This window comes from Drosophila subpulchrella, chromosome 2R, assembly GCF_014743375.2.
Source record: "Drosophila subpulchrella strain 33 F10 #4 breed RU33 chromosome 2R, RU_Dsub_v1.1 Primary Assembly, whole genome shotgun sequence".
NCBI classification, from domain to species: domain Eukaryota; kingdom Metazoa; phylum Arthropoda; class Insecta; order Diptera; family Drosophilidae; genus Drosophila; species Drosophila subpulchrella.
In genome coordinates, this window is record NC_050611.1 from 8,725,693 (window position 1) to 8,751,147 (window position 25,455).

The window sequence follows — 25,455 nt, forward strand, 5'->3', positions numbered from 1 at the left end:
TGAAAGCTCTCGGCCGGCGGCGCTGTTGCGTTGGCGTTGCGTTTTTGTTGCGCCGGCTGTTTTGCCAAAAGTGGTAAGAGAGAGAGAGAGAGGGAGAGGGAGTGGAAATGCCTACAAAGAGAGACAGTGAGCGGTGAGCGAGAGCGGCCATTAAAGCTCGGCTCACCTTGCTGTAAGAACTAGCAGAGTTCGCTTGTGAATTTTCATCTCGCTGTGTGCGTGTGCGTTGTGTTTTTTTCTTTTTTTCGCCAGTTCAACGAAAGAAGCTCGCGAGTGCGGAGCGAGTAACGGTAAACGCCAGCTTGAAACTAACGGTCCATCGCAGCATAGTGTAGTGTAGTGTGTTTTAGTGCCGTGCAGCCTAGTGTTCTCAAGTGGAGTGCAGACGGGGGTTGCAAGCAAAAAGCCCATAAAATACTAACGCAAATAGGCGTAGAAAGAAAAAATATTTAACACAAGTGTGTCGGCTCAGTGTTTTTGTGGTGCGAAAATCTCACGAAATAGGAAAAAAGAAAACAAGAGGAAAAATCCAATAAAAAAGTGGCCCGCTGAGCATTCAGCCTCACATTAAGAAAAAGGTGAGGAGGGGTTGATGCACTGTAACTCCGGCTTGGACTTATGTACTTTTTTAAAGTATGTTGTGATATATCTCTTATTAATACCTTAAATATACATACATAACAGCCTATTCATTTATGACTATGTATTATAATTACAATATTTAGTACGATTATTTTTATCACAGTTTTGTCATAGTTTCATTAATACTAAATTTTTTTTTAATAAATCACTGTGGGCGGCAGTCTGCATAGTGACGAAGCGCTGGAAAACAGCTATAAATAGCGGAAATTCGTACACCCGTATCTTGTGAACTACTAAAGCTACAGGCTATACATATTTCGTTAGAAAGGTATTTTAAAATACTTTGTACGCCTTTCTAACATGATTTGTCTAATTACCATCATTAAACCATTATGGAGAAACTTTTTTTATTCCGTTTTTTTTTTAATTTTTTAAAATGATTTTGGTTAAATCTTTAAACTGTATAGCTTTCTAAATTTGTTTAGATTCGGCACGCTGCAATTCAATATACCTGTGTTTTTCCCATTCGACACGCTTTATCAAAATCGTACAGCCAAACACAGGCGAGATCAAAGATCGTATAAAACATTTTCGTCCCAAAAGTTGATATCAGGACTTTTGTTTGTTGAAGGTGCGATCGTCACTAGATTTTTACCCCGTTAATAGATGTTTTTGTTTGATAATATTTTACTATAAGATAAATTTAATGTGTAATAAATTGTTAATACTACAATAGTAATAGTAATAGTTTTCGAAATATCGCACCTTTATCACAAAGTATTATTTTTGGAATTTATACAAGAATCTGCATACTACAAATATTGTATTAAGAATTTGGGATACATATTTATTGGATGTTTCTAACAACATACGAAGTATATCTTTTCATTAAGTACGGATTACATTTCTCTCCGTGTGGTTTCGGTTTATGCTGCTTGAATAAACTCTTTCTTCCCAAGACCACATTTTTTGTTGTTAAAACAAATCTCGCAGAGCAGCAAGTGACAGAGTTTTAGTTTTCCGCACTTTCCCACTTTTTCAATATTTTTTGCGGCCAAGCCGCGGGCGTGGCTTTCCCCCCTTTATTTTTTTCCTTTAGAAGGATATGGCTTTTCGTTTTCAGTTTTTGTTGACTCTTTGTTCCACCCGTCTCTTTCTGGCGCCGCCCGGCTGTCTCTTTCTGTCTTTCTGTGTTAATTTGTCGTGCATTTGCAGCTGGAGAAACAACGTCAACAGCCAACTGGGGAATAACAAAAGCCCGCGCGTCCGAAAAACCAAAACTAAAGTACGAAACGAAAAAGAAAAACAGGCGCGGAAAGTTGTTCGCTAAATAAAGGATTTTCCACCCAGCTGGAAAGTGCTGAGCGGGTGAGTTTGGCTCAAATGAATATTAATTGGCCGGGTTCGGTGCAGCTGACCGAAATGAATGGCTGCCAACTATCTCGGCCAGCAGAGAATACAAATTAGGAAATTACTCCAAATAATTCGCGCAATTAGTGGTTGAAAATAACCGGGTAATTTGATTTGGAAGCTGTGAATTATCATTTTGAAAATTGGCTTAACTTTTTCTAATCAAACTATGTTTTATGTTTGATATCTAAATATTTTTCAATGTTCGCTTTAATTGGTAATCTAATAAAAATTGAAAATTCCCAATTAAAGTAAGAAAGGCATATTTATTTCAAATTTAATTATTTATTTTATTAAATGCCTACACAGGAACTCATATTCAAGCACATCGTTCTTGAATTGAGAACATTTGTTCTTAAAAACCATGTAAGCACATTTTGTGCTTCTCAATGTCAGAACAAAATGGTAACAAGAAAAAAGTAAAAAAAAATGAGTTTATCAAGAACACTACTGACTGGACTTACATTAAGTTGTTGAGATAAACAATGTATATACCGCCAATTTAACATGAATCAAACACATTGAAAACATTTTTAACTTAAGAAATGTGGTTTTATTTTTGAGAAAATTTTTAACTCAGATGAGAACGTCAAAATTTTCTCTGTATAGCACAAAGCTTTAAGGAAGGTCAAAAATATATTTATACAGGCTCAAAAATGCAGAATACCCACACCTCTTAATTGCTGTATTCAACTCTAAGGTATTGTCCTAACAAATTAGATCAATTTTAATTGGAAATGCCTGTTGGCTAGGGTTTATTTGGACATTTTGTGAGCCCTTGGACTCCTTTAATTTTTGAAATCTAGTCAATGTTGCCATTTCCAATTTCCTGAGGCACTCCCCCCACATTTCGATTATGCGTCCTCGTTCTGGGCCATAAAGAACCTTTTCAAAAGGTTAGGCACACACGCAGGGAAAACAGAAGCCATGTGCCTTGGGCTCGGGGAAAAGCGTGGTTTGGGGGGGTGTTGAATAAACAAAGCCTGTGGAGTGACCACTGGACAAAAGTTGTCCTGCTGGCCACTTGCACTCGGGCTGGGAAAAGGTTTCCTGCCTGTTTGGCCTGGATAGATAGGATAGATGGTCCTGCACACATTTCCAATGCAAATTTGGCCGGCAGAAAACTCAAATCAGAATCAAATAGACGCACATGTGGAGGGGCAAGAGTGTTGGCTAAACAAAAGAAAATACTCGTACGACTGGCCAAATGCTGAAGTGCTTAAAATGCGTTTTGTCAACATTAACCCGAAATGGCCGGACGGCAGATAAGCGAGTCAGAAATTTGGGGGGGTTGCGATGAGGTGGGGATGGGGATGGGGATGATTAATGCTGCAGAAATTGCTTTCGGATTTGCCAGCGAGCAACAGCTACAATGGTCTTTCCTGACAGCAGGATAACGCATTTTACACACCAAAAAAAAAAAGAAATACGAATTAAACTGGCCTTTTATTTACATACAAATTGCTGTTATCCGGGAGCTATTTTTTTCGAACTATGTAAAAACCAAAAGAAGTCTTTTTTAATCTTTTTTTAATTTAAATGGAAGTCAGTACTTCAATTTTTTTGCCCTTTAATTGGATAAAACTTAGAGAGACATTGGAAAAAGAGGTCTAATTCAGTTAGGTGTCAGGTAAATCAATTTAACAACATTTAATTTTTATTGGAAGTTGTTAAATTAAGAACATATATTTTTCTTGTATTTCTGAATTTTTATTAATTAAAAAAAAAAGATTTATTGCTGATTTACTAGAATTTTGAGATAACTAACAAAATAGTTTTCGAAATAAGGGCGATCCCACTTAAATTTTTCTTACCATCTCTGTTGTAAATGTAGGATGATGCAATTTATAAAGAAAAAGGATAATCTTTTAATTCGACTTATGTCATTTCTTTAGTAATTGAGCTATATCCCTAAGAGTATATTATAATGGGCTTCTATCCAAGTAAACCCTTAAGTTAAATGAAATAATATTACATAATATATCTAAATACATTTTTAAAACGCTTTATAGGTGTTTTTATAACAAAATATCTACAAATTAAATATGATTAAATCCCGTGCCTAATTTTTTCTCCCAGTGCCTGTGTAACTGGCAAATGCACAAAGCCAAAGACGATCCCCGCTCCTCTGTGGAGAGGGGGTGGGTGTGGGCGCACGGACCGCCTGTTGCCCCGGCCAACCCCTAAAGGATGCTGCAACCCTTGAGCGGGGACTCGCATCTCGAAAGGCACGGCAACGGCAACGGCAATGGCGAGCGACAAAAGGCATGAATAATTCAGGCGGAGAATGCAGCTTGAAGATGCACAGAGCGCCGTGGCAAAGAAGGCTTGGCCATATCCATATAGCCCCGACTGACGGTATAACGAGCATAAATCCCGGCGAGGAGCTCCGGTCCTCGAAATAATTGCTTTGAGCTGCACCCCTCTTGGCATGGAAATTCAGCGCCGAACTGTGACACGCCGAGTTTTCCGGCAAAAGGGTTTTGCGGGTGCTCCGCTTAAAGCTTCCCTTTATCGGATTAGACAGCTTAGTACATTAGGCGAATTATTACCACTGCGTGAAATAACCCCTTCAGGCCACTCGAACGGGCGTGGCCTGGCCCCATTTTTCCGCTTTTCCATTTTCCATTTCGCCATCTCTCCATTTAAGCATTTCCACGCTTAGCACGTTTTTCGCCAGCTAAATTAGATTGCGTGCAGCATGTGGCACGGGCAACAAAGGCGGCAGAGGTCGAAGCTCCGGCAGGTGCAAACTGCGCTGTCGACAGGTTTGGCAACAAATCCTATCCACCCATTTATTAAAATTTCCCAAGTTGCGTGATCTCCAAAACAAAAAAAAAACTTTCTGCAAGTCTCGCCTTTGAAAATGTGGCTATAAAGTATGCAAGGATTGGCTATCTACTGGCTGAAAATTAATAATGTTCCGACAAGCCAACAAAACCAGGAAAAATGCGAGGAACAATGCTTGGCATAGTAAATATGTAAAGCAGGCCAGGGATTTATATTTTCATTTTATTCCGCTTTAACAGCGAGTAACAGCAATATCTCATTAATTTGACGGGCATGAAAAACTAGCAATAATAAGGTACTCGAGTTCCATTTGTAGCTTATCAATTTGTAATTCAATAAGCGAAATATAAATTTCAATGAAAGAGTGCTTCAAAGAACTCAAAGAACTATGTAAATGCAGACCAGATTACATTTTTTTTATTTAAATACTGAAAAGACCTACAAAACAAAATCATTAAAATTAACGAAATAAAAGAAACCAGATAAATCCCCAATTAAAATCCAATGATAAATTAATGCATCTGAGCTAAAAGTATTAACTTTGAAAGTGAAATTAAATATTGGTTGGAAGAGTTTTGCAAATGTAATATTCATTCATTAAATGCTTGCTTAAGTCTAAAAAAACAATGTTGAACATAAATATTTAAAGTTTATTTGTTTAAACATGGACTGAATTAAATATTCAAGGAACATACGTCATTTTAAAATCCCTTTGTAAGCCTTAAGTCTTAAATTTCCAATATAACTACATCAAAAAAAAAAACAGCATGTTATGATTTAATACCGGTTTTATTTAAAGTATACCAGAGGCAGTATTAAATTTTAAGTATAGATTCAAGACTAAATATTAAAAATAAATATATGACATAAACTTTACAGATTCATTTCTATATTAAAGAGTCTAGAATTTCAATTTCATTCATGGTATTATTTTAAATTAATAAGTTGGAATTTAATAGTTCGGAAAGTATTAATTTTATACTCACCATATCGACGCCAAATCGATACTCAAAAGAGTAGAATTAATGTAATAATAGTTGCTTTTCAATGGCTATTTTTTTCGGTGTAACAGTGGCTTTTTGCATACATTAAAGATCGTGTATAAACCACTGATTTGTACTTGGCAGAAAATCCTCTTGAAATTTGATATTTAAATTGTTATAAAACATTCATTGCCCAAGTTGCGCCACTTGCTTGCGGACCAATTAAACTTTAATTGAATTACAACTTTTCGAATTCCTTGGCACTCAGCCAAACGCACAGCCGCACCACCGTGAGTTCAATGTCAGTTGTTCGCCGTTCGTTGGTCGCCAGTGGGTTAATGATGCACGACCGAGGCGAACGAAAGCAAAAGGCAGAAGCTACGGCTTTAGATTCAGATTCAGATTCGACCATAGCTTCAGCTCGAAGATGGAACAACCAGAGCAAGAAATCACAACCCACGCGAATCGACGAAGCGTCAAGAGAAATCATTTCATTATGGGGCGAGAGACTCTATAAGACCGCCCCCCGCACACCATCCGAACGGCCTAAGTGAATGAAAATGAAAAAGTGCTGGCGGCACACACACAAGTTACGTGATCAGAATGATAAACCCGGGCTCAGCAGACATCGGACATATAGGGCGGCGGGTATACCATATATATATGGGTGGGTGGTGCGCCCACAAGTGGCCAGTGGGTGACTGATGGTGGGTGGCTGGCTCGCTCGCTTGAATCAAATAAATTTTCATTGTACTCGCGCTCCGGCGGATTCCGTTTCTATTATTCCGGCTTTTGTTTGATGGACTCGAAGCTCGAATTAATTAAATCGTCACCGATTGTTTTTTGGTGTGCTACGGGGAAATGACCACGCGAAATCCAAATCCGAATCGGAATCGAAATCTGACTGCGAATCAAAACGAAATTAGTGGTCAGAAAATGTTGCTCTAGTCCCTGAGCTGGCATTATGAAATCCGTATAGCCCTAATGGGCCTGGCAGATGTCACGGAGTTCATGGCTGGCAAATCCGGCGCAAAACAGAAATGTAATTAAACTTTTAATTAAATGAATTAAAATACCATCTCGATGACATCTGTGGGGAAATTGTCATAACCCCCATAACAACGCGGATGTTGTTGGCTATAAAAAACACAACTCGAAAGCTCACAGATTTAGGCTACACCGAAAATGTTTTGTATCTTTAATGGATGCAAGATGTGTAGCCTAATAAAATGCTAGTTATTATAGCAGTTAAAGCTTGGTTACAGCTTTTCCTAGTACTTGTAGTAATATCACAATGTAAAGTCTTCAGAATAAATGTTTTCATAACTGAAAGAGTATAGATAATAAACAGGCCTTATAATATTTAAGGTAGGCAACGTTCCTATTAGGTTTTCTAATATAACTTAATAATACATAATACAATAAAATTTACATTGGTTCTTATAATTAGCTAGTTAGGTTGGTTTTGTTCGAGTGTGGTTAGCTTTGCTTGAGTTTCTTTGAACTGTCAGGCTTTAATTGGAGACAAAAGAGGCCAAATGGAGGCCAGCACTATAAATGCGGTCAGCAAATGGGTGACCACGCCCACTGGTCGCCCCCATTTATTAGTTGGCCTGCGGAGCGAAAGAGAGGCCCAAAGAGGCGAAAAGGTAGAAGCGGCGTATGTGTAACCATAAACCACCCAGTTAACCACAAAAACGATTTTGGTTCACCTCAGTTTGTCCATGTTAATACCTTTGGGGGAGGTGGGTGGTGTTGTTCCGGGAAGGGGGCGTACAGGTACATTGTGGGTCATGCACTTTCAACCCCGGTAATCCTTGCAAAAGGACCCAAGAGGTATTATACCAAAAACTAAAGCTAATGAGCTGAATTGGGCAGGAAAAAGCTATTTTTAACTATTGTTTTGATCTAGATATCTTATTTCTAACCAAAGGTCTATTTTCACTTCTGCATGTTAAACTAAAAGAAGGTTTTACATTTATTGCTTTAAATCTACTATTGGTTAAGCACACGCTCGAGAAATGTGAATTAAGATATAATAACTTATTATATAGTCCGAGGTTATATTTACTTTGATTATTAAAATTCCTCTTCCTACATTTAAAAACATTTTTTTTATCGCGTATGTAATTATACATAGTACCAACCTTTTTCAACACTGTGGCTTCAAAATAAAGACAGAGATGTGGGTGAAAGGGTGAAAATTCAGGGAGTGGGGGACACATAGAAAAAGCAACAGTCTGCTAAACATGGCCCACTTGGCAGGGTTGTCAGGTTTTCGTTTTTGTTCCAGTTCCCTGCTCCCCAACTCTGGTTTCATGTTCATTTTTCGGTAGTTTTATTTGCTCATCGCCGAGTGACATTTTGGCTGACGTTGGCGGACTTCCTTCCCCTTTTTCCCGCCCCCTTTTCCTTAACCCACTATTTGCCCACGGGGCGGAGGACACGTGCTGTTGGCAGACGACGTGTTCAGTTCACCCCTTTCTCCCCAGGAATTTCCCCTTTTCGGTTTGGCTTAGCCGCAGTCGGGAGTTTGTTCATTATTTTGAGCTCGGTGCACTGTGGTTTAAAGTCACGAAAATGTGCTCACCGGCATACATAATTTTCCTATTTTCATGCCATAAACAAATGGAAGAAAAACCACTGATAAAATCAAATGTCGTTAACAGGATTTATATTTTTTTAAAACCAATGTGGTATAATTTAATTAAACCGAACTATACCATGCTATTAAAAGAGGTTAAACTCACATACATAACAAATCCACACACTAAATAAATTCAAAGAAAATTTCAATGAAAAAGTTGCCTGAAAAAACAAAACAATGTGGCTTAAATTTAATTAAACTGCACGTTTTGGTATAAAAAACAAAATAATCAAAATGAAAAATAAATAAATTACACAAGTCCTTGCAAATATGTTTATAATACAGTTCAGAAAAAGTAGCTAATTCAATTTAATTCATTATTTTACTGAGTATTTCTTGATTTAATTGAATAGCCTTCAAATTTTGTTTTTTATTTCGCTATGTGTACTTAAAAAAATATTTCTAAAAGCTAGAACAAAAGATTGAACAGCAAAATGAAAGCAAGGCTTTAGCTTTTGTTCAGAAGTTCGATTTATTTAATAAAACATGTTTCTATTTCGTTTGTTTTTACAATTTCAATGGAGCCTCACCACTGTTTGTTCTTTTCCCTTGGGTCGATTGTGTTTTTAATTTCTTTTGATGTATTAACCCCAGACACCTCGTCGTTTTGCCACCCCCATCGCCAACCAATATCATGCCGACACCCTTGAATTTCCTGGCAATGGCCATTGAACGAAAATTGTTATTGGCTTTTTATCTGGCCCAAACGTTTTAAATGCAGATTTATGCAATACCCATTTGATGCGAATATTATTTCTGGTCGCAACCAAAGAGCATTGAATTCAATCAAAAAACGAATATTGTTTATCCGAAGTGGAATCCCAAACATCCATCCATTCATTCATTATCATTGACAAATAAGCATAAACAACACGGAAGCAGCTGAAAAACTGTGGTAAATTTAAAAAATATTTGTGGCTCCTATTGGGGTTGCTGCTATAAATTCGTGTTTGTGCGGAAAACCTCCTGGCTTAAGCCCTGTTGGACCATAAAAATTCCATCAGCATTGGAGCAATTCCATTAGCACGAAATGATTTGATGCGGTTTTAGCTCCTGTTATCTGCGGTTGAGGAGGGGGTTTTTTTTTGGGTGATTCCCGACATGGAACAGGAAGCTCAAGTGGATTGAAAAGTCATAAAGTCATCCTCTGCTTTCCCATTCTCCTTTTATTTTCCATTCTCTCACTCTGACTTTGAGCTTCCTTTCAGCAGGATTTTTTGTGTCTTTGGCGCTGGCAATTTTAAAGCACTTTCCTTGGGGTCTAGTGTACATATTTTGTCTTTCACTTAAATTGTTTGCGATTTTCAAAGGCCGTTGGCTGAAACTAACCCGTACAGTTGAACAGATTGGCCGGTCTTATCGCCTAACCCCTCTAACCAAACAACACCTGAGCAGACCAAAATGGTGTTCTCTAATTGAAATGTATTGTGGAGTGGTCCGAAATCCTATTATATACGATTCACAGGCCCCAGGGGAACCATTTCCCACTCCCATTCGCTGGATAATGTGCAGTGGCAAAAGGATGGCACGGCCATGGAATTGTGTCTCATATGTGGAGTGGGGTTAGGGGGCTATGGGGGTTACCTGGGATGATCGCCATTTGTAACGCAGCAAAGGAAGCGTATTGTTTGATGTAAATAATCATATGCGGCAGAGGTTTACTAATAAAAAGTAATTGAACTACTATTAAGCTGAACATAGTGTTTTACCATATAACAATACAGTAAAATATTTAATATGTCTGTTATAATACATTTAATAAATTTATATTTGACTTGGGAAATCTAAATTGTCTATGTTGGCTTTCAAGCATGCATGATATAGGGGATAGATACCCCACTCGGACAAAAATGTATATTTAATATGTATTTTATTCCAAATTTTTAATTTATACTCAATACATTTTTGTATATCCCCCCACAAACAAATTCTGGATACGCCACTGCTTTTAAGTATGTTTAGGTATATTATTATTCTTTTTACTTTCCTTTTCTTTTACTATATTTAATGTGCTTATCATTACTCTATAATATGAGTATAATAATATTATAATAATTGTATTATTATTTTTGTATTGTATTTTTATATTTTTCTTTCCTTACTATATTTTTTGTGCCTATCATTACTCTAGCATGTAATTATTATAATATTATAATACTATATTAATAATTGTATTTATTATTACTTAAAATGTGTTGTTAAATAACAAAAATGAAACGTAGAACAGGGTTTTTAATCCTTTTTTAATATGCTAGAAACCTAAATCTTGTTTGTGGCAAAGTTGTAACTTAAATGTGTCTCCCATTACAGAAGTTTCCTTTCGATAAAGTCGCATTAGTGCCCAACTTTTTCCCTACTTTTTCTCTGTGCACCAGTGAAATGTCAGGATAATGTGAAACGTACACCTCCGAAAGCCGGGCGACAACTGCTCCTGGTGAGGAATTTAAGCACACATCTGGAGGGGGGGTAGAAAAAAAGTGGCAGAGTGGAGGGGGGTGGCAAATGCAGATGCAGCCGCCGCAGCCACAAAATGCCAGGAACGCATAAAATGCCGACATTACCGCCATCGTTGGTCGGGTTTCATGGGGGCGATGGGATGGGATGGGGCTTTGGAATTTGGTGGGGGTTTGATAAGCAACGGCAGCTGAAAAAGCGCCGCATGTGTGGACCAAAAGCTTCCGCTCGAAGGCGAGCGAGGAGTTGGCCGTCGGAAAATGGAAAAGGAAATTGAGTGTGTGTAATGCGTACTTATGGCGCACATTTTAAATGAAATTTTCACTGGCACTATGCTTCCTGTCGCTTGTCTCCTGGCCACCCCCTGCTGCTCGACCCCCCATCCCCTGGAGCTCCCCTATTTCCTGTATCCCCTATATCCTGTATCCCCAGCTTCCGCTAAGCAATTTCGATTGGATTGAAGTGCGACATGCGAGCAACAGGTGGCGCTGCTGGAGGGCACACCTCGCTTGGGCTGCATATTTTCCCTCCTTCCGCTCGTATGTTTCACATATTTGCCTGCTTCCTTCCTAGAGGGATATATATACCTATCTAGCCATATATATACCCTCTGCCCGCCCCTTCACGTTTTATTAAATTCGTGCCTGTCTGCTGGGCCAAGTCGAGGTCCTGGCCAGGAGCTTATTCCCGCCGGTGGGAGCCTGCCTTTGCTCCAACCTTGGCCCCTCTGCAGGCTCAATTCATTTTTCATGTAGTCGAGACTCGAGGAAAAACACCCGGAAAATGTAGAGAAAAGGGGGCTATGGCAAGTGAAATATAGCCTGAGCTGCGTCTTGGTCAAATGCAATATTAATTGGTTTGGACTGGAAACAATTGTGCTAAGCTGTATAAATAAATTTACAAAAGAGTTCATAACATAATGAAATAACTGAAATATGATCTGAATGGAAAAAAATGAGTACCTGTTTATATCTATGAAAAGAACATTTAGATTACGCCTTTTTCTTTTCTCAATATACTATGTAAATGTATAATTTTAAAAGTAAACATTTTTGTTAAATTTTATTTATTGATGAAAGAAATTAAAGAAACCCCATTGCCATCATATTTATATGATTTTGGTTATTTTTTTGCCCGTTTGCCTTGGTTTATTATTTATTCTGGTTTATTGAGGTAAAATATTTAATAATATTGATTTCAACCAATAATGCCTCCTACCGACTTCCCAAAATCGAGTTATGTTTTCCATTCACAACGCAATCAGTCTCTTTTCGTGTTGATATATTTTATTGCCTTAACAAAGTGAAACATTTTGCCACATTTCGTGTTAATTATCCTGCGAATTTAATTAGTTTTTTTGTGGCATCGTTTTCCGCAGTGTTTTTGTGTCGTATATATTGTCACAATGCGACAAATTCCGAGCTGCGAGTTCCAGTATGCCTCGCCATCTTTCACCGGCCACGTTTGTTGTGCTTCCTAGAGCTCATTTGCACTCGAGTCGCGTTCTGCCGCCTGCTATCGCAATGGAAAATAAATTTGTCAACTTGCAGTTGCATTCGCAATTTCCCCAGTTTTCCCTCGGCCCGGAAAACCACCAAAAAAAAAAAAGAGCAACGTGAGCTTCATCTGTTCGCTAGTTTGTCAGCTTTTTGCCGTCGGCGGCTATTACACATTTCATTTTATTGTCACGTACGCAGTGTCTCTTTATGGCACACGCCCCCTTCCCATCCGATTTCTATATCTATGGACTTAGGAGCCATATATAGAGCGTTTACAGTTGTCTCGCCGACCAGAATCGAACATCGAAGGTTGTTAACTATTGCTGGGTGTGGCCAGGGAATTTAAATCGCCTCTGTTGCAGTTGAAAACTTACGATTTCTTGCTTCAAATTAGTTTACAATTTTCAGCAGCATTACGTCACTTAATTGGTGGCAAGCAGAGAAAATTTTAATTACATCAATGGGCGAGCATATTAAATATCAATTATGTAATTTCCCAATGCAGGAAATTAAGTGACCAAATATTGACTCACAAGGTTCAAGTGTCAATTTGCCAGCCTATTGAGTAATTAATTAACTTGTTTTTAATGTTTTGTGCATAAGAAGTGAAAAGTGGTTGGTTTTCTGCACTTTAAATTAAAGTGAGTAGTTGTAAGAGCATTTAAAAATCTTCTCTCCCCCTTATATTCCATATTTTACTTTCAATTTATTAATTAGCATCCCTTTCCATTGCCCTAAAAATAAAGCAGCATTTTACTTTCAATTTATTATCTCTTTACATTTCCTCTTTACATTATCCAATTTGCAATGACATTTTTCTTGTAGGTATAAAATGCTTAGAGAAAAAACTTTGCAAATTTCCAGCTGCATTTAACTGCTAATTAATTACACCAGTTTACAAAAAAAAATTGATGAAATACGCACTTCAGGAAACCTTTGTTTTCCGGTAAGATACATCTCCCTGATTAAGAAAAGGGCATTTAAAATTTTTTCTATGGTACCAGTTTTTTTTAAAGTGTAAAAAACGTTTTTCGCACTTTTTTATTTTCTAGCTCGAGTTGTGATAAACCGAATTCGGTCATTAAAGACTCATTTTACAGGTAATAGAATGCCCTTTAACTTTCTTATACACATCATTGAGTTCCATTCATTAGTTTAAAAGCTACACTTCGTCAAAGTTGAAAAAGTTGGAAAAAATGCAAAAACGCTGGCATAAATTGCTTCTTTAAAAATACACGCCTAAAAACCGAAATTAGTTTTATGTTGTTTTCTTAAAGGCTGAACTTTAACGGAGAATATAAGCCATTGATCACGACAATCCGTTGGTAAATCGATTTTTTACAGATTTTTAAACGTATATACTCAAGTTCAGTGTTCGGGAGCAGCGGCCGTTAAACATTATTTTAAATTTTCAGTGTTGGGGAACGTAAGATTTTGGTGCAAGTAGTTATGCATAACGTCAGTTTCTTTGCTATTAGTGCTGGGCAAGCTAAAAAGTATGCGATTGCAGTTACAAGGATATCATTTTCATATATTTTTAGCAAGGAAACTGACGTTATGCACTAGAACTTGCACCAAATTCTTACGTTCCCCAACACTGAAAATTTAAAATAATGTTTAACGGCCGCTGCTCCCGAACACTGAACTTGAGTATATACGTTTAAAAATCTGTAAAAAATCGATTTACCAACGGATTGTCTTGATCAATGGCTTATATTCTCCGTTAAAGTTCAGCCTTTAAGAAAACAACATAAAACTAATTTCGGTTTTTAGGCGTGTATTTTTAAAGAAGCAATTTATGCCAGCGTTCTTGCATTTTTTCCAACTTTTTCAAGTTTGACGAAGTGTAGCTTCTAAACTAATGAATGGAACTCAATGATGTGTATAAGAAAGTTAAAGGGCATTCCATTACCTGTAAAATGAGTCTTTAATGACCGAATTCGGTTTATCACAACTCGAGCTAGAAAATAAAAAAGTGCGAAAAACGTTTTTTACACTTTAAAAAAAATTGGTACCATAGAAAAAATTTTAAATGCCCTTTTCTTAATCAGGGAGATGTATCTTACCGGAAAACAAAGGTTTCCTGAAGTGCGTATTTCATCAATTTTTTTTTGTAAACTGGTGTTATTAGTCACCAAATGGCCATCAAGTGAAGGGCTAAAGAAATCCAGTATTTAAATTGTAAAGTGGGAAAAAGCAGTTTCAGGAAAAAGGAAAACTATTCCTGTTCTGGTAATTTCCATTGCTTAATGCTCATGCATTCTGAATGGCGATAAGGATAAAACTTTGTCATTTAATTCCGTCATTCGCATAAAAAAGTGTCCCTAAAAGTTTCCCAAGGAAAGAAGTTAAAAGAAAACGGTAAAAACATTTGCTCTTTGTTACCAACAATTGGAAAACACCTGAAAAAAGTTAACTCCTGTTTAAACTTTGCGTTCGGCACGAAGCCAATTAAAATTCTATGGAATGCATTAGAGTGCAGGCGGCATTCACATTCGCATCGCACTAATTCACTTTGCAGTTTCATCTTTTAGTTACTTATACCAACGTCGTCTTTGCCAGCCGTGGAAAATGGCTTTCCTGCAGTTTTTCCATCTTTTTCTTTTTGGGGATTACACGGCACTGAGCAAAGTCAGGTCCAGGCGGTGCCGGAAATATATGTATTTATGGGGGGGACAGCAAAAGGAGCAGACTTATTGCATTACTTACGCTAAATAACCACTTACAAAGTGGCATTAGACGACGGAGATGAACAGATCCAGATGGGGTAATGAAGGCGATGACGTTGATGCCGTCTCTGCTGGGAAACTAGTCATTAAAGATACGCCATAGGCAGGATGCCAACAGGTAGGGACAGTTCACAAAGTTCCTCAGGCAGGGCTTAAATGAAAATGAGCGGGGGATATGGAATGCAAATGGAATGCGGAGAAAATCAAGGAAGCGTGCACGAAATATGCATTCCAATACAAGAATGAATCCGTATCTGCATTTGCATCGTGTGTGCGCTTGTATCTGTGCGCTTGTATCTGTGTGCGGTTAAACAGGCATACGAAATACGCATACGTAAAGGGAAACATCTCGACGTGGAAAGCCCGGAAAAGCCCTCCTCTGGGAGCTGGCTGTCTGGTCCTGCCTTTGATTGAGTTTCCACAGCATGAAATTCGCATTGAGGGAATTGTTTGCCTCGCTGTTGTTCGAAAAATTTAAAGATTTTTTATCCCTTGGATTTTTGTTTGTTATTCAAGCTTGAAGAGCTTTCAGCTGGAATGTTTGAATATAAGTAAACTAAATCAAGAGCGGCAATTAAGTGCTAGATGCCTGAAAAGGTGGATACTTCCATAAATGAATGGTTTTGTGGGGAAGGGGAAAACCGGTTCTTTGTTTGCCGATTGTCTTAGCTTCGAAGGCATTCAATTTTCAGTTTTATCTTGTAAACATGTAAGACATTTTCAATTCATTACTTCCAAGCCAATTGCCCTGGCTTAAAAGAAATCTTTGAATATTTTCAAGGTATTGATTGTTTACTTAATCCTTTTACTTAAAATTCTATAAAAGTTGATTGGGGGTTGTAGATAACTAAATAAATTAAATGTTTCATACACAAATGTTTCAAAATTAAACAAGAGAAAAATAAGAACGAGAAAGTCGATGGCCTCGGCTATCAGGTACCCGATAAATAGTTGCAGTGAATGCGAGAGGGATGCAGATATGCATGCAGCAAATCGGTTGCTTACGAGATTGCACTCCAGATTAACATGCCACCTAGCGTTTATTCCTATAGACATTACAAACAGTCTATCTTTTATAATATTCGAGATCTCAGCGTTCATACGGACAGACGGAGATGGATCTGGATCCTGATTAAGAATTAATATACTTTATAAGGTCGGAAACGCTTCCTTTTACCTGTTACATATTTTCTGACGAATTTAATGTTTACGTGTGACGGGTATAATTAAATTCCCAATTGTATTATTAAAATTCAGTCCCCCCTGAGCATCACCGTTTAATGAGCAGCTTAAATGAATTTCTCAAATGCTAACATGATTGAAATATCTCACAAAATGCAACCGCTTTAACTGCCGGTTTGTACTAAGGCAAAGTTTTCCAGCCCAACTATTTGCGTGTTCTCGAACTTCCTCGCTTTAAGGATTTGCATTCGACTGCACTGCGAATCTGCTGGCGAAGCAAGTGAGGCTCTGAAATCTAATATGGCAGAAAACCCAATTAAAACGCAGCACAAGAAAAGAGACCAGGAACCAGGATCCAGGAACTAGGAACAAGACCAGCAACAAAAGGCGGCGGCAGCCTCGAATAATTTCTGGGCTTGCGGCCCGACAAGTTTAATCTCTTTGCCCGATGCAGGCAGCTGTGCTCAGTCGACTCGACTTGGATTTGGTTCGGGGATGGCTCCTTGGGGTATGCAATATGTTTTTGAAATGGGTAAAACGGAAATAAAGTGCCACACTGAGAATGAAACCCAATACTTGTATTTATTTAAAAAATACATGTTTCGCATTACAATATATCAAACTATTTATAAAGCTTTAATAGTTGTAATACAAAACTCAAGATCTAGTAGTGCATATGTATATTATCATTCGTAAAAATGAAAAATGATATTATAATGTTATATTTTAATAACAAGATATATAGGAAATAAATATTGTAAAAGTATTTTTACATTCAGGCATAAACATATAAAATAAAATGTTATATAGATTATATTGAAAATATTGTCTTGACAATATAACATTCGGGATACTTTTATATTATTTTGAGGAACATATATTTATTTGTAACACATAATGTTGTAATAATGTTTCTCTCTGTACTTAATCGTTTAATTTTTGTTTTTATTATATCATTGCAGAGAGTGTCACTAATTGAATGTCTATTGCTGCCCGGTAAGTTTATTGAACACATTAAGGCCGGGGAAAACCCCGTTTAGGAAAGAGTTCTAACAGGGTATGTTAACATGTAGGTTACTGGCTCAAGCTGGTTGACAAATACTTGGTCAAGTGCTTGGCAAATGCAGGCAGTTCCTTTGCTGGGAAAGAAAAGCTTTTAGCGAAAGTGGATGGGATGGCAATATGGAAATGCCAACTTGAACTTTGATCAATATCAGCGAAGTTGCCCCACCCAATTTCCATTTCTCTCTATTACGTTGGGTCATAAAGTGCGAGAAGAAAGAACTAATCGCTGGTCAACCATAAAAAGGGGTAAAAGGGCAGGGAAAAAGTTATGGTCGCCATATAAAAAGGATACGGGAGTAAAGAGTGGATGGTCACACCACACATGTGGCTTTTGTTGCAGTTTCGTGTGACATCTTAAGTGCATATGGCTGCAGGTCGCTGCTTTTCCGGATCCGGCGGATGTTAAGCCACCGCTTACCGGACCCGCTTTTACGGCTGCAATTTGCCAAAGACAAAGCCATCGGATATCTTTTCCGTGCGGCCCCCTGGCGTTCTTCCTTTTTTCGTGGCATTTGCCAGTCTACAATGTTACAACATTTTGCAGAGCAAAGTATTCATAAAAATTTGATGGCGACAAGGAAGTCGGTAGTATGTGCTTTAAAATAGAGCGTGAAATGATTTTATCTTGTAAGGAAACAGTAAGAATAAAAATATTTAAGACGAAATAAAGACTTTGATTAGATTTAAACTGCCCACAGAAAACACTTTTTATAACTACTACTTAAGTATAAATCTCTAAATTTATTTGGTATAAAATAAAAAGACTTATTGTTGAAAAATGAAAAGAAACTGAATGAATAAATTTAACCACCCCTTTTATTTGGTATTCATAAGAGCTTTGAATAATGTATGAGAACGCAATCTTATGGAAAAGAGGAGTTTGTTTCTAATACTTGGTAAACTTCAAATCAATCTTGTAAGAAGTTTAATTTTAAGCTCATCATTGCACTCCATGCGATTATGTTTGCCGCACTAGACTCCAATTAAAAGAGAAAATTCCCCGGAGCATCAACTTAACATCATTGAAATGCTCCATCACCCAACTAGTTTTTCCATCTTGATCTCTCTGTATTTTGTTTTCTCCATCGAACCGTGTTTTTCCAACTTCCCTTTTCCCTCTGCAAGTTATTTGGCCTGCCTCGACTAGTATGACAAAAGTAGCTTAACTTGTTTTCTTTTTTTTTTTTTATTATATTTTTCTTTACTTCCCATGAAGATTTATCGATGGCCGTGCCAACTCATACGTAAACTGTTCAAGGGAGCACGTCCCTTTGCCATAAAAATTCGAATATGAGCGAAATACTCTGACATGAATAAAAAAGAAGGAATTTGCAAAAAGAAGGTGGCTTGCTTACGATATTCCAGTTGATTTGAGACCATGTTGGGTATTACACAAACAAAAAATCAATTCCGAGAGGATAACAACTTGTGAAAATAAAATATCAAAATATGAATTATTTTGCGACCTAAAAATATAGAAAAATTTCTAAGAAATTATTTTATGAGTAAAAATAGGTAGATAAATTGGTTTTCAAACTCGTCTAAGGCTCTCTAAGTCATGTTATATTTCCTTGTGACAGTAATGAGATCCACACAGTAGTTAATTAACAAATCAAATTAGTAGCTTAAGGGATTTTCACGCGGTTTCCGCACGCAAATTGACTGCAATGTAAAACAAAAACAACCAAAAAACCCAACGAGAATTGAAGAAATTCGCCTGTGCTAATTGGTGGGCGTGGCCAGGTGGCAATCCGAAATTGAAATTGAAACTGGCGCTGATTATCTGGTCGACCGCTGCTGGGACACGTTCATCTGCCACCCACTTGGCGTGAGTTTGGGCAATAAAAACTTATTAAGCGATGCTGAGGACGCAGGACTCGCAACTTGCCATAAAACCCGGACGGCCCATACTTCGACAAACGGGGAAACCCCCCTTTTTGGGTTCGAAACAAACCGAGGATGGGAGGTCCAAAGGGATAAATGGAGAAACATTTGGCAGAAATGTGTCGTTGCCTTGGGGCAGGACCGTAATAAAACCGGGGGAATAAAACGAAATAAAAAAATATAAAAAATGCGCATACGCCGCATTGGCTTCGTCTGACATTAATAATGTATCCCCGTTTCCGCTCCAGACTCCTCCTCATCCGCTTCCAGGGGCAAGTGCGATAAACCGTTTAGCAACATCCGGAAACAGAAAAAGGATGAGACAGATAGAGGAAATAGTGTAAAGCACACTCCTTGGGAAATTTGCTGCCCCTAGCACACCCACTTTATCTCGGGAAATTTACATACTAATTCAATTCATTACTGGCCCCTGGCTGGGATCTTAATTGAGGTAATCAATGCATCTGTAAGCCGATTTAGTTCGAGTGGTTTCTATGGACCCAAATCAGCTTAGTATCTTACGAGTGCAGCTGGCTTGTCATTTTCAATTTTGCATTTTTCATCTGCCCCACCCCGAACTCCCTTCGAATTCAATAACCAGACATAAGCAGAAAATGTACGCAAATATTTTGCCATAAGATATTTGCTCATATCCACACACACACACAAAAGGCCGAGCCCCAACAAAGGCATCAAAGTATATTGGGAAAACTTTGGCGACGGCACAACCACCTCCTGCTATTTTCCTTCTGTTAACTTTTTTGCAGTGCCATCTGCGGAAAAGTTTATTGCGATAAATGAAAATAGGAAGCGCACAACGAACAGCTACTACAGCAAGATGTTGAAATAAGTTGTCAAGCCAACGCATCCGTCTGTTATTTTTTTTTGTCCACTTACTTTTCCTTGTTTTCTGGGCGTGTATAGTTTTCCACTTGTCTGACTGCTGCGGCTGTCGGCGATAAGCGCAGGGCATTGATAAACATCCCCATTCTCCACAAGACCGCAACTCCATTTCTTCCCAGAACCACTCGCTTTGTCGCCCCCTCTGAGGTGAGGATGGAGTGGATGTCAGGGAGCGACAAAGGCTATGCCGTGCCCACAATTGGTTGTCTTGACAAAACGGCTGCCCACGTTAAGCGCGACGGGAAGTACAATACACTGGGAGATAATATATAGGGTGAACACGGTTTTGGAAAGCAAGTACGCAGGGACTGCATTAAAAACATCCCCTTAAAAAATGTTTTCTGTAGAAGTAGGTGAATTTGGTAACGTTAAAGTATTGTAATACATTAATAAAATTCTCATTGTTCCTATAAGGGTTATACAAACTTCAATTAAAATAACATTTTGTTAAACCTTTGTTTTTACTATCCGGGGGGCTACACAAATCTTTAGGTTTTCTTCAATATCACGTTTCATGCAATTTAAGGTGTCTAAAAGCTTGCAACAACGTATTTTAAAATCAGAAGTACTCTGAATTTATTTGAAAAGTCGACTGTTCACATTCAAGTTATGTAAAAAACCATAATAATGTCTGTGGCACACCCATATGCATATATGTATATAATTTATTGCTCATTAACTAAAGGGGTGACTTATTTTAAAACATTGAATTGAGATAGTACTCTCTTGAATAATGATGATATTTTAACTGAGCAGACATTATTATACAACGTAAACTCAAAGGTGGTTTTTTTCTAGAAAATGAATTTTATGATATATCACATAATTATTCTTCTTCCTTCCTCTCCTCCAAAACACCACTTAATAGATGATAATCAAAATCCGATCTGTATAACACTTTAATTTCGAGTTCTTAAGAGTACTCTATCGCGATAATATCTTATTTTCCTTCTTTCTCTGCAACACAATCGCTCATTTCTTAAGGTTGAGGTCGTCGTCGTTGATTTTCCGGAACTCTGCAGGCGGCAGGATGATAAAATGGGTCGGGGGAAATGGGAAAACGGGTAGATGGGTGTATGGAAAGAGTGGGCGGCGACTGTCAGTGGGACACTTGGCTGTCAATGGCAGTTGAGTTACGACAAAGCGAAAAATTGCAAGGCAGTCGCGCTTCCTTCGATGGATTCCATGACTGGAGGAATTTTTCACGCGTCACCTGTGGCAGATAGTGGTGCTCCAGCTGTCTCGTCCCCCCTTCCCACGCGACGGGAAGTCCTCTGTCTTGGCCCTTTATGCCCTAGGCCTATGGCGCTGAGTTGAACGACCTCCCCCGCAATCGATGTGCGTGTGCTGAGCCCATTGTTCGGGATATCAGATAGTACTATGCATATATCCCGGCACCGATGGCGTCTGTCAGGATAAGCCAGAAAAGGCAGCGGCAGGATAGGCCCAGCAGCCGCTTGACATTCATTTGATAACATTTTATTAGCATCAGACGACGGCGGCTATCTCATGGCAGCACTTCACATTTCCGCAGGCAGACAGATGGAAACTACAATGATTGTCAGTCACAATAAATACAAACAGTTGCCATGTCCATTGGGTTGGGGGTGTTTGCAGGGGGCAGTGGGATATATCGGAACGATTCTGTCAGGTGCAAAGCCCTCTACGTGGCGGCGGCTAGTCACGTCTGCCACTCGTATTTATGAATGACACTCTGCTGGGTAACTATATTACGGGCGGTAAGGGGATTTACTATGTTCAAGTCCTGTGTGGAGGATAATGCGCTGCAATGGCTCTCATTCGGATCACTCCACCCCTGCAAGCCGATATGGCAATTGAAATCTCCTTTGAACTCGCCATTTGAATTGCACTGGCTTTCGAACATAGTGGCACTGTGCGGATATGGGTTTTTGTAACTTTGCAGCCCAAAGGAAATAATTAAACAGGAACGTTTACATTCAGAGCTGTAAAAACTGGATTTTCAAATATCAACCACTTATTGGAAACTGCGGTGCGATGAAAGATAAATTCGCACAAGGTATAAGCAATTTCACTTACTGCACAAACATCCCTCATGAAATAAAAACATAGTAAATATAGTAACTATAAGATTTCAACTCAAGCACTATGAACTTGTTTCGAACTTAATAAGGCTGCCATGAAATAACCACAAGCAGAAATAAATAAAAATCACTCTTAGTTTATTCTCAAAGTTGGATGTAAGTCTTTGATTAAAACTGTAGATACATATGTGTATCTGCATGTTAGCATATTTCGAAAATACCAATTTCCCCTTTGTGAGCAAGTATTTTTAGCTTTATTTCTTTTTTATTTGGGAGAAAAGTTATTTAAGATAAATAAGATTCGGGTAATGGCTGAGCTATAAAATGATGAACTAAAGGTTTAAAGGTAATACCAAATTAAAATCGTTATAACAATTTGAACCAAATTAAAAGTTTTAGAAGCAAACTTAAGAGAACTGTGTTAAATTAAAATAAAAGTCCAACCTATGTTAACCTTTTTCCAGCTTGCATGAAACTAAAATAACACAGAAATATCAATTTGAATGCATTTTTCAATGCGATTGTATTGCACGAAAATGTTCCTATTGTCCCCAGACATGTTCATTGAATCTCTTACAATAACATATTCCGCCAGGATCATATTTAGCTTTGTATGCAATTTTCAGATACTTGCAATGCCTTTGTCATTTTTGCGCTGCACAATGTACAGTCGGCTTGAATTACAACATAAAGGAAAACTATGCAGACTGCATTTGTCATTTCCAACCTCAATGTCTGAATTTTTCCCCACAACCCAAACTTTATTGCTTTTGGGCTTTCTCATGTTTTGAAATAATTGGCATTTGACTTTTCGTAAACATTGGTTACCACTGCAATTGCTGGGCTTCAGCTATTTCATTAGAGGAAAATCTCTCTTTGTGGCTTAAGAACAAAGTCTGAAAATTGTTTTAGCCAAGTGAAATTGTGGGGAAAATGTTTTGTGGTTCCTGGAGCGGAGGGCGATTTATTTTGCTGATTAATTGAAATGCGGAGGTGGAATGGCAAGGTGGGTGTCGTTGCAATTTCGTAAATTCGCTGGGCCAACTAAGGCTTTGACCTTCGTTTTTGGGAGCGGAGCAACAAGGATTCGCAAGGATGCTTATGCGGGATGTTCGCTAGGAAAACGTAAACAAACACTTGTCCAAGGCTAGGTCGGGTTTTCGAGGGTTTTCCGTGGTAATTTCTCCAGTGTCTGCGAGCTTTTCGCATTGCGCAGAAGCGCTCTATTATCCTGTCCCACCGTCTCGTTTCTTTTTTGTTTGTCGAGCTTTCTGTGACGTCACAGGGACGCCGCCAAAAAGGACTCTTTAGCCAAATGCCAAGGACTCGAGCTCAGTGCCGTTCGAGAAATTCGCCAAGTGAGACGTTCCAAGCGCCGGAATTATCGCCTAATATCCCTCGGATCCTCTCTGTTCATCCATCCATCTCCATCTCTCTCTCTCATCTGAGAGTGTGTGCGTGGGCGCTTGTGTGTGTGGGTGTGTGTCAATAAAATCAACAAGAGCTTGGCCAAAAAACTTTCGACCAAAGCGTGTCCAACAAATTAGAAAGCCAGAGAGATTTTTTTTTTAAATAAGAAAAACCGACATTGACTCCAACTTGGCCACGTGCTGTGCCCTGCTTGTTTTTCCAGTCCAAATCCAAGGTAAATTTTCCCAAAACAAACAGCAAAGACACAGTATCGCCCGAAAAAAGGAAAACAACATCACCAAAAGGGGGGAAAACAATTGAATTTTCCGGGGGGAAAAACCACCGCCAGTGAAATTCGGTCAATATTTGTGCGAGTGTGCGTGAAAGTGGGAAATTTTTTGGCATTTTTATGCTGCTCCTTGTGTGCGCAAAAATAAAGAAAAATTCAATGGGACAGCGAATAGGGAAAAATCTGTGTCAGTCACGAATTACGCACTATCTCACTGGGAATTTGGGACCCCTTGGGTTTTGTGAATGAATAATCAAAGTGCTTGCACATATTTTAAAACCGATTTGCGCCTGTGCAAATCTTTATTAAATTCCGAGTGGTGTTTTCACTAATGACAACACCATTAATTGCCGCCAGACACGACCGTCATTTAGCTGCACAGAGAGAAACTTCGAGAATAATAAAGGATTTCTTTTAAAAGATATTAATTAAATAAAAATTTTTTAATAATATAATCACAATAAAGATATGTAGGTTTAAATTTGTATGTCAGAATATCAGGGTGTATTTCAGCATAAAATGGGTTTTTTAAATAGATTAAGAAATAGCTTAATTCTCGGGTTCTTTTATTTAGTTTACTACAAGACAATATATCATTAAAAGGAATACGAAACATTTTTAATAAAGAAATAAAATCCAAAACCAATAATAATTGAGAATTTTAGATGTAGATTCCGTAACTGGTGAAATATAACAAAATATATACTATTTTCAAATAAAAACGGAAAGGCTTTTTTAAAGAAATACAGTACAACACTGTGATTTAGTTTCCAAAACTGTTGAAAAATAATAATTTATATACCATTTTCAAGTAAAAAAGGCCCATTTTTTAAGCAATACAATACGCTACAAATGATAATATAAAAATTGTTAACTTAAGTTCCAGAACTGATGAAAAATAATTATTTATATACAATTTTCAAGTTAAAAAGGCACTGCTTAAATATCAGTGATTGCGGTTGGCTCCTGCATTTTTCAAGAAATCAAAGCCATATGGGTCAAAAGCATGCCACCTGGCTGAATAAATCAAAAGGATATGGCAACAAGCCGCGGGGGGTAGATGTTGCACATTACGTGAGTTTTTACCAAGACTATACGTTACGCATACGCCATGTGGACCCCCCAAAGGCTACCCACAGTGCGTCGCGTAATAAATCGCACGACAATAACTCATGGCACACATGAGAGGGGGGTGGAAAAGGCGGGCTTTTGGGCCAAAAGAAGGGGTAAAGAGAGAAAATAAGGCCGGGTTGTGACCAGGAAAGTCGCAAACTGAAAGCTATTAAGGCAAAAGACTTAAAGACTTTTGCTACCCACCTCCGGAGACTTTCTTCCCCCCCCCCCCCCCCATTTTCCCATCCTTGCCAAAACACACACACACACGCATCCGCTTCCTGCCACAAGGAAAAACAACGAAAACTCACTTAGCTGGCCTGCCTCAGCCTCTCTTTTAGCCAGACTCACTTGACATGCTCTTAATACCAAATAAAAACAAGAGCTCAAGGACGCTGAGGAAACACTCCGTTCCACTTTTGCACTGCGAGTAAGGCCACCTCCTGCTCAGC

General features: G+C 38.3%; 1 protein-coding gene across 8 annotated transcripts in view; it reads left to right on the forward strand.

Moving 5' to 3' along the window:
* The first annotated feature begins 248 nt into the window (after window positions 1-248).
* The window catches only part of LOC119549040 (kazrin), a 46,819-nt gene continuing 21,612 nt past the window's right edge, over window positions 249-25,455 (forward strand). Inside the window, exons 1-3 of one of the 8 annotated variants that reach the window (XM_037856735.1) lie at window positions 249-578; window positions 1,798-1,950; window positions 17,239-17,272. Coding sequence is in view for 1 of the 8 variants with exons in the window: in XM_037856731.1 (XP_037712659.1) it covers window positions 619-633; window positions 17,239-17,272 (49 nt within the window). In the remaining 7 variants the exon portion in view is untranslated. Of the gene's footprint in view, window positions 634-1,797; window positions 1,951-17,238; window positions 17,273-23,541; window positions 23,837-25,455 lie in introns of those variants that run through there. The other 7 variants (XM_037856733.1, XM_037856728.1, XM_037856727.1 and 4 more) reach the window with 7 other exon arrangements.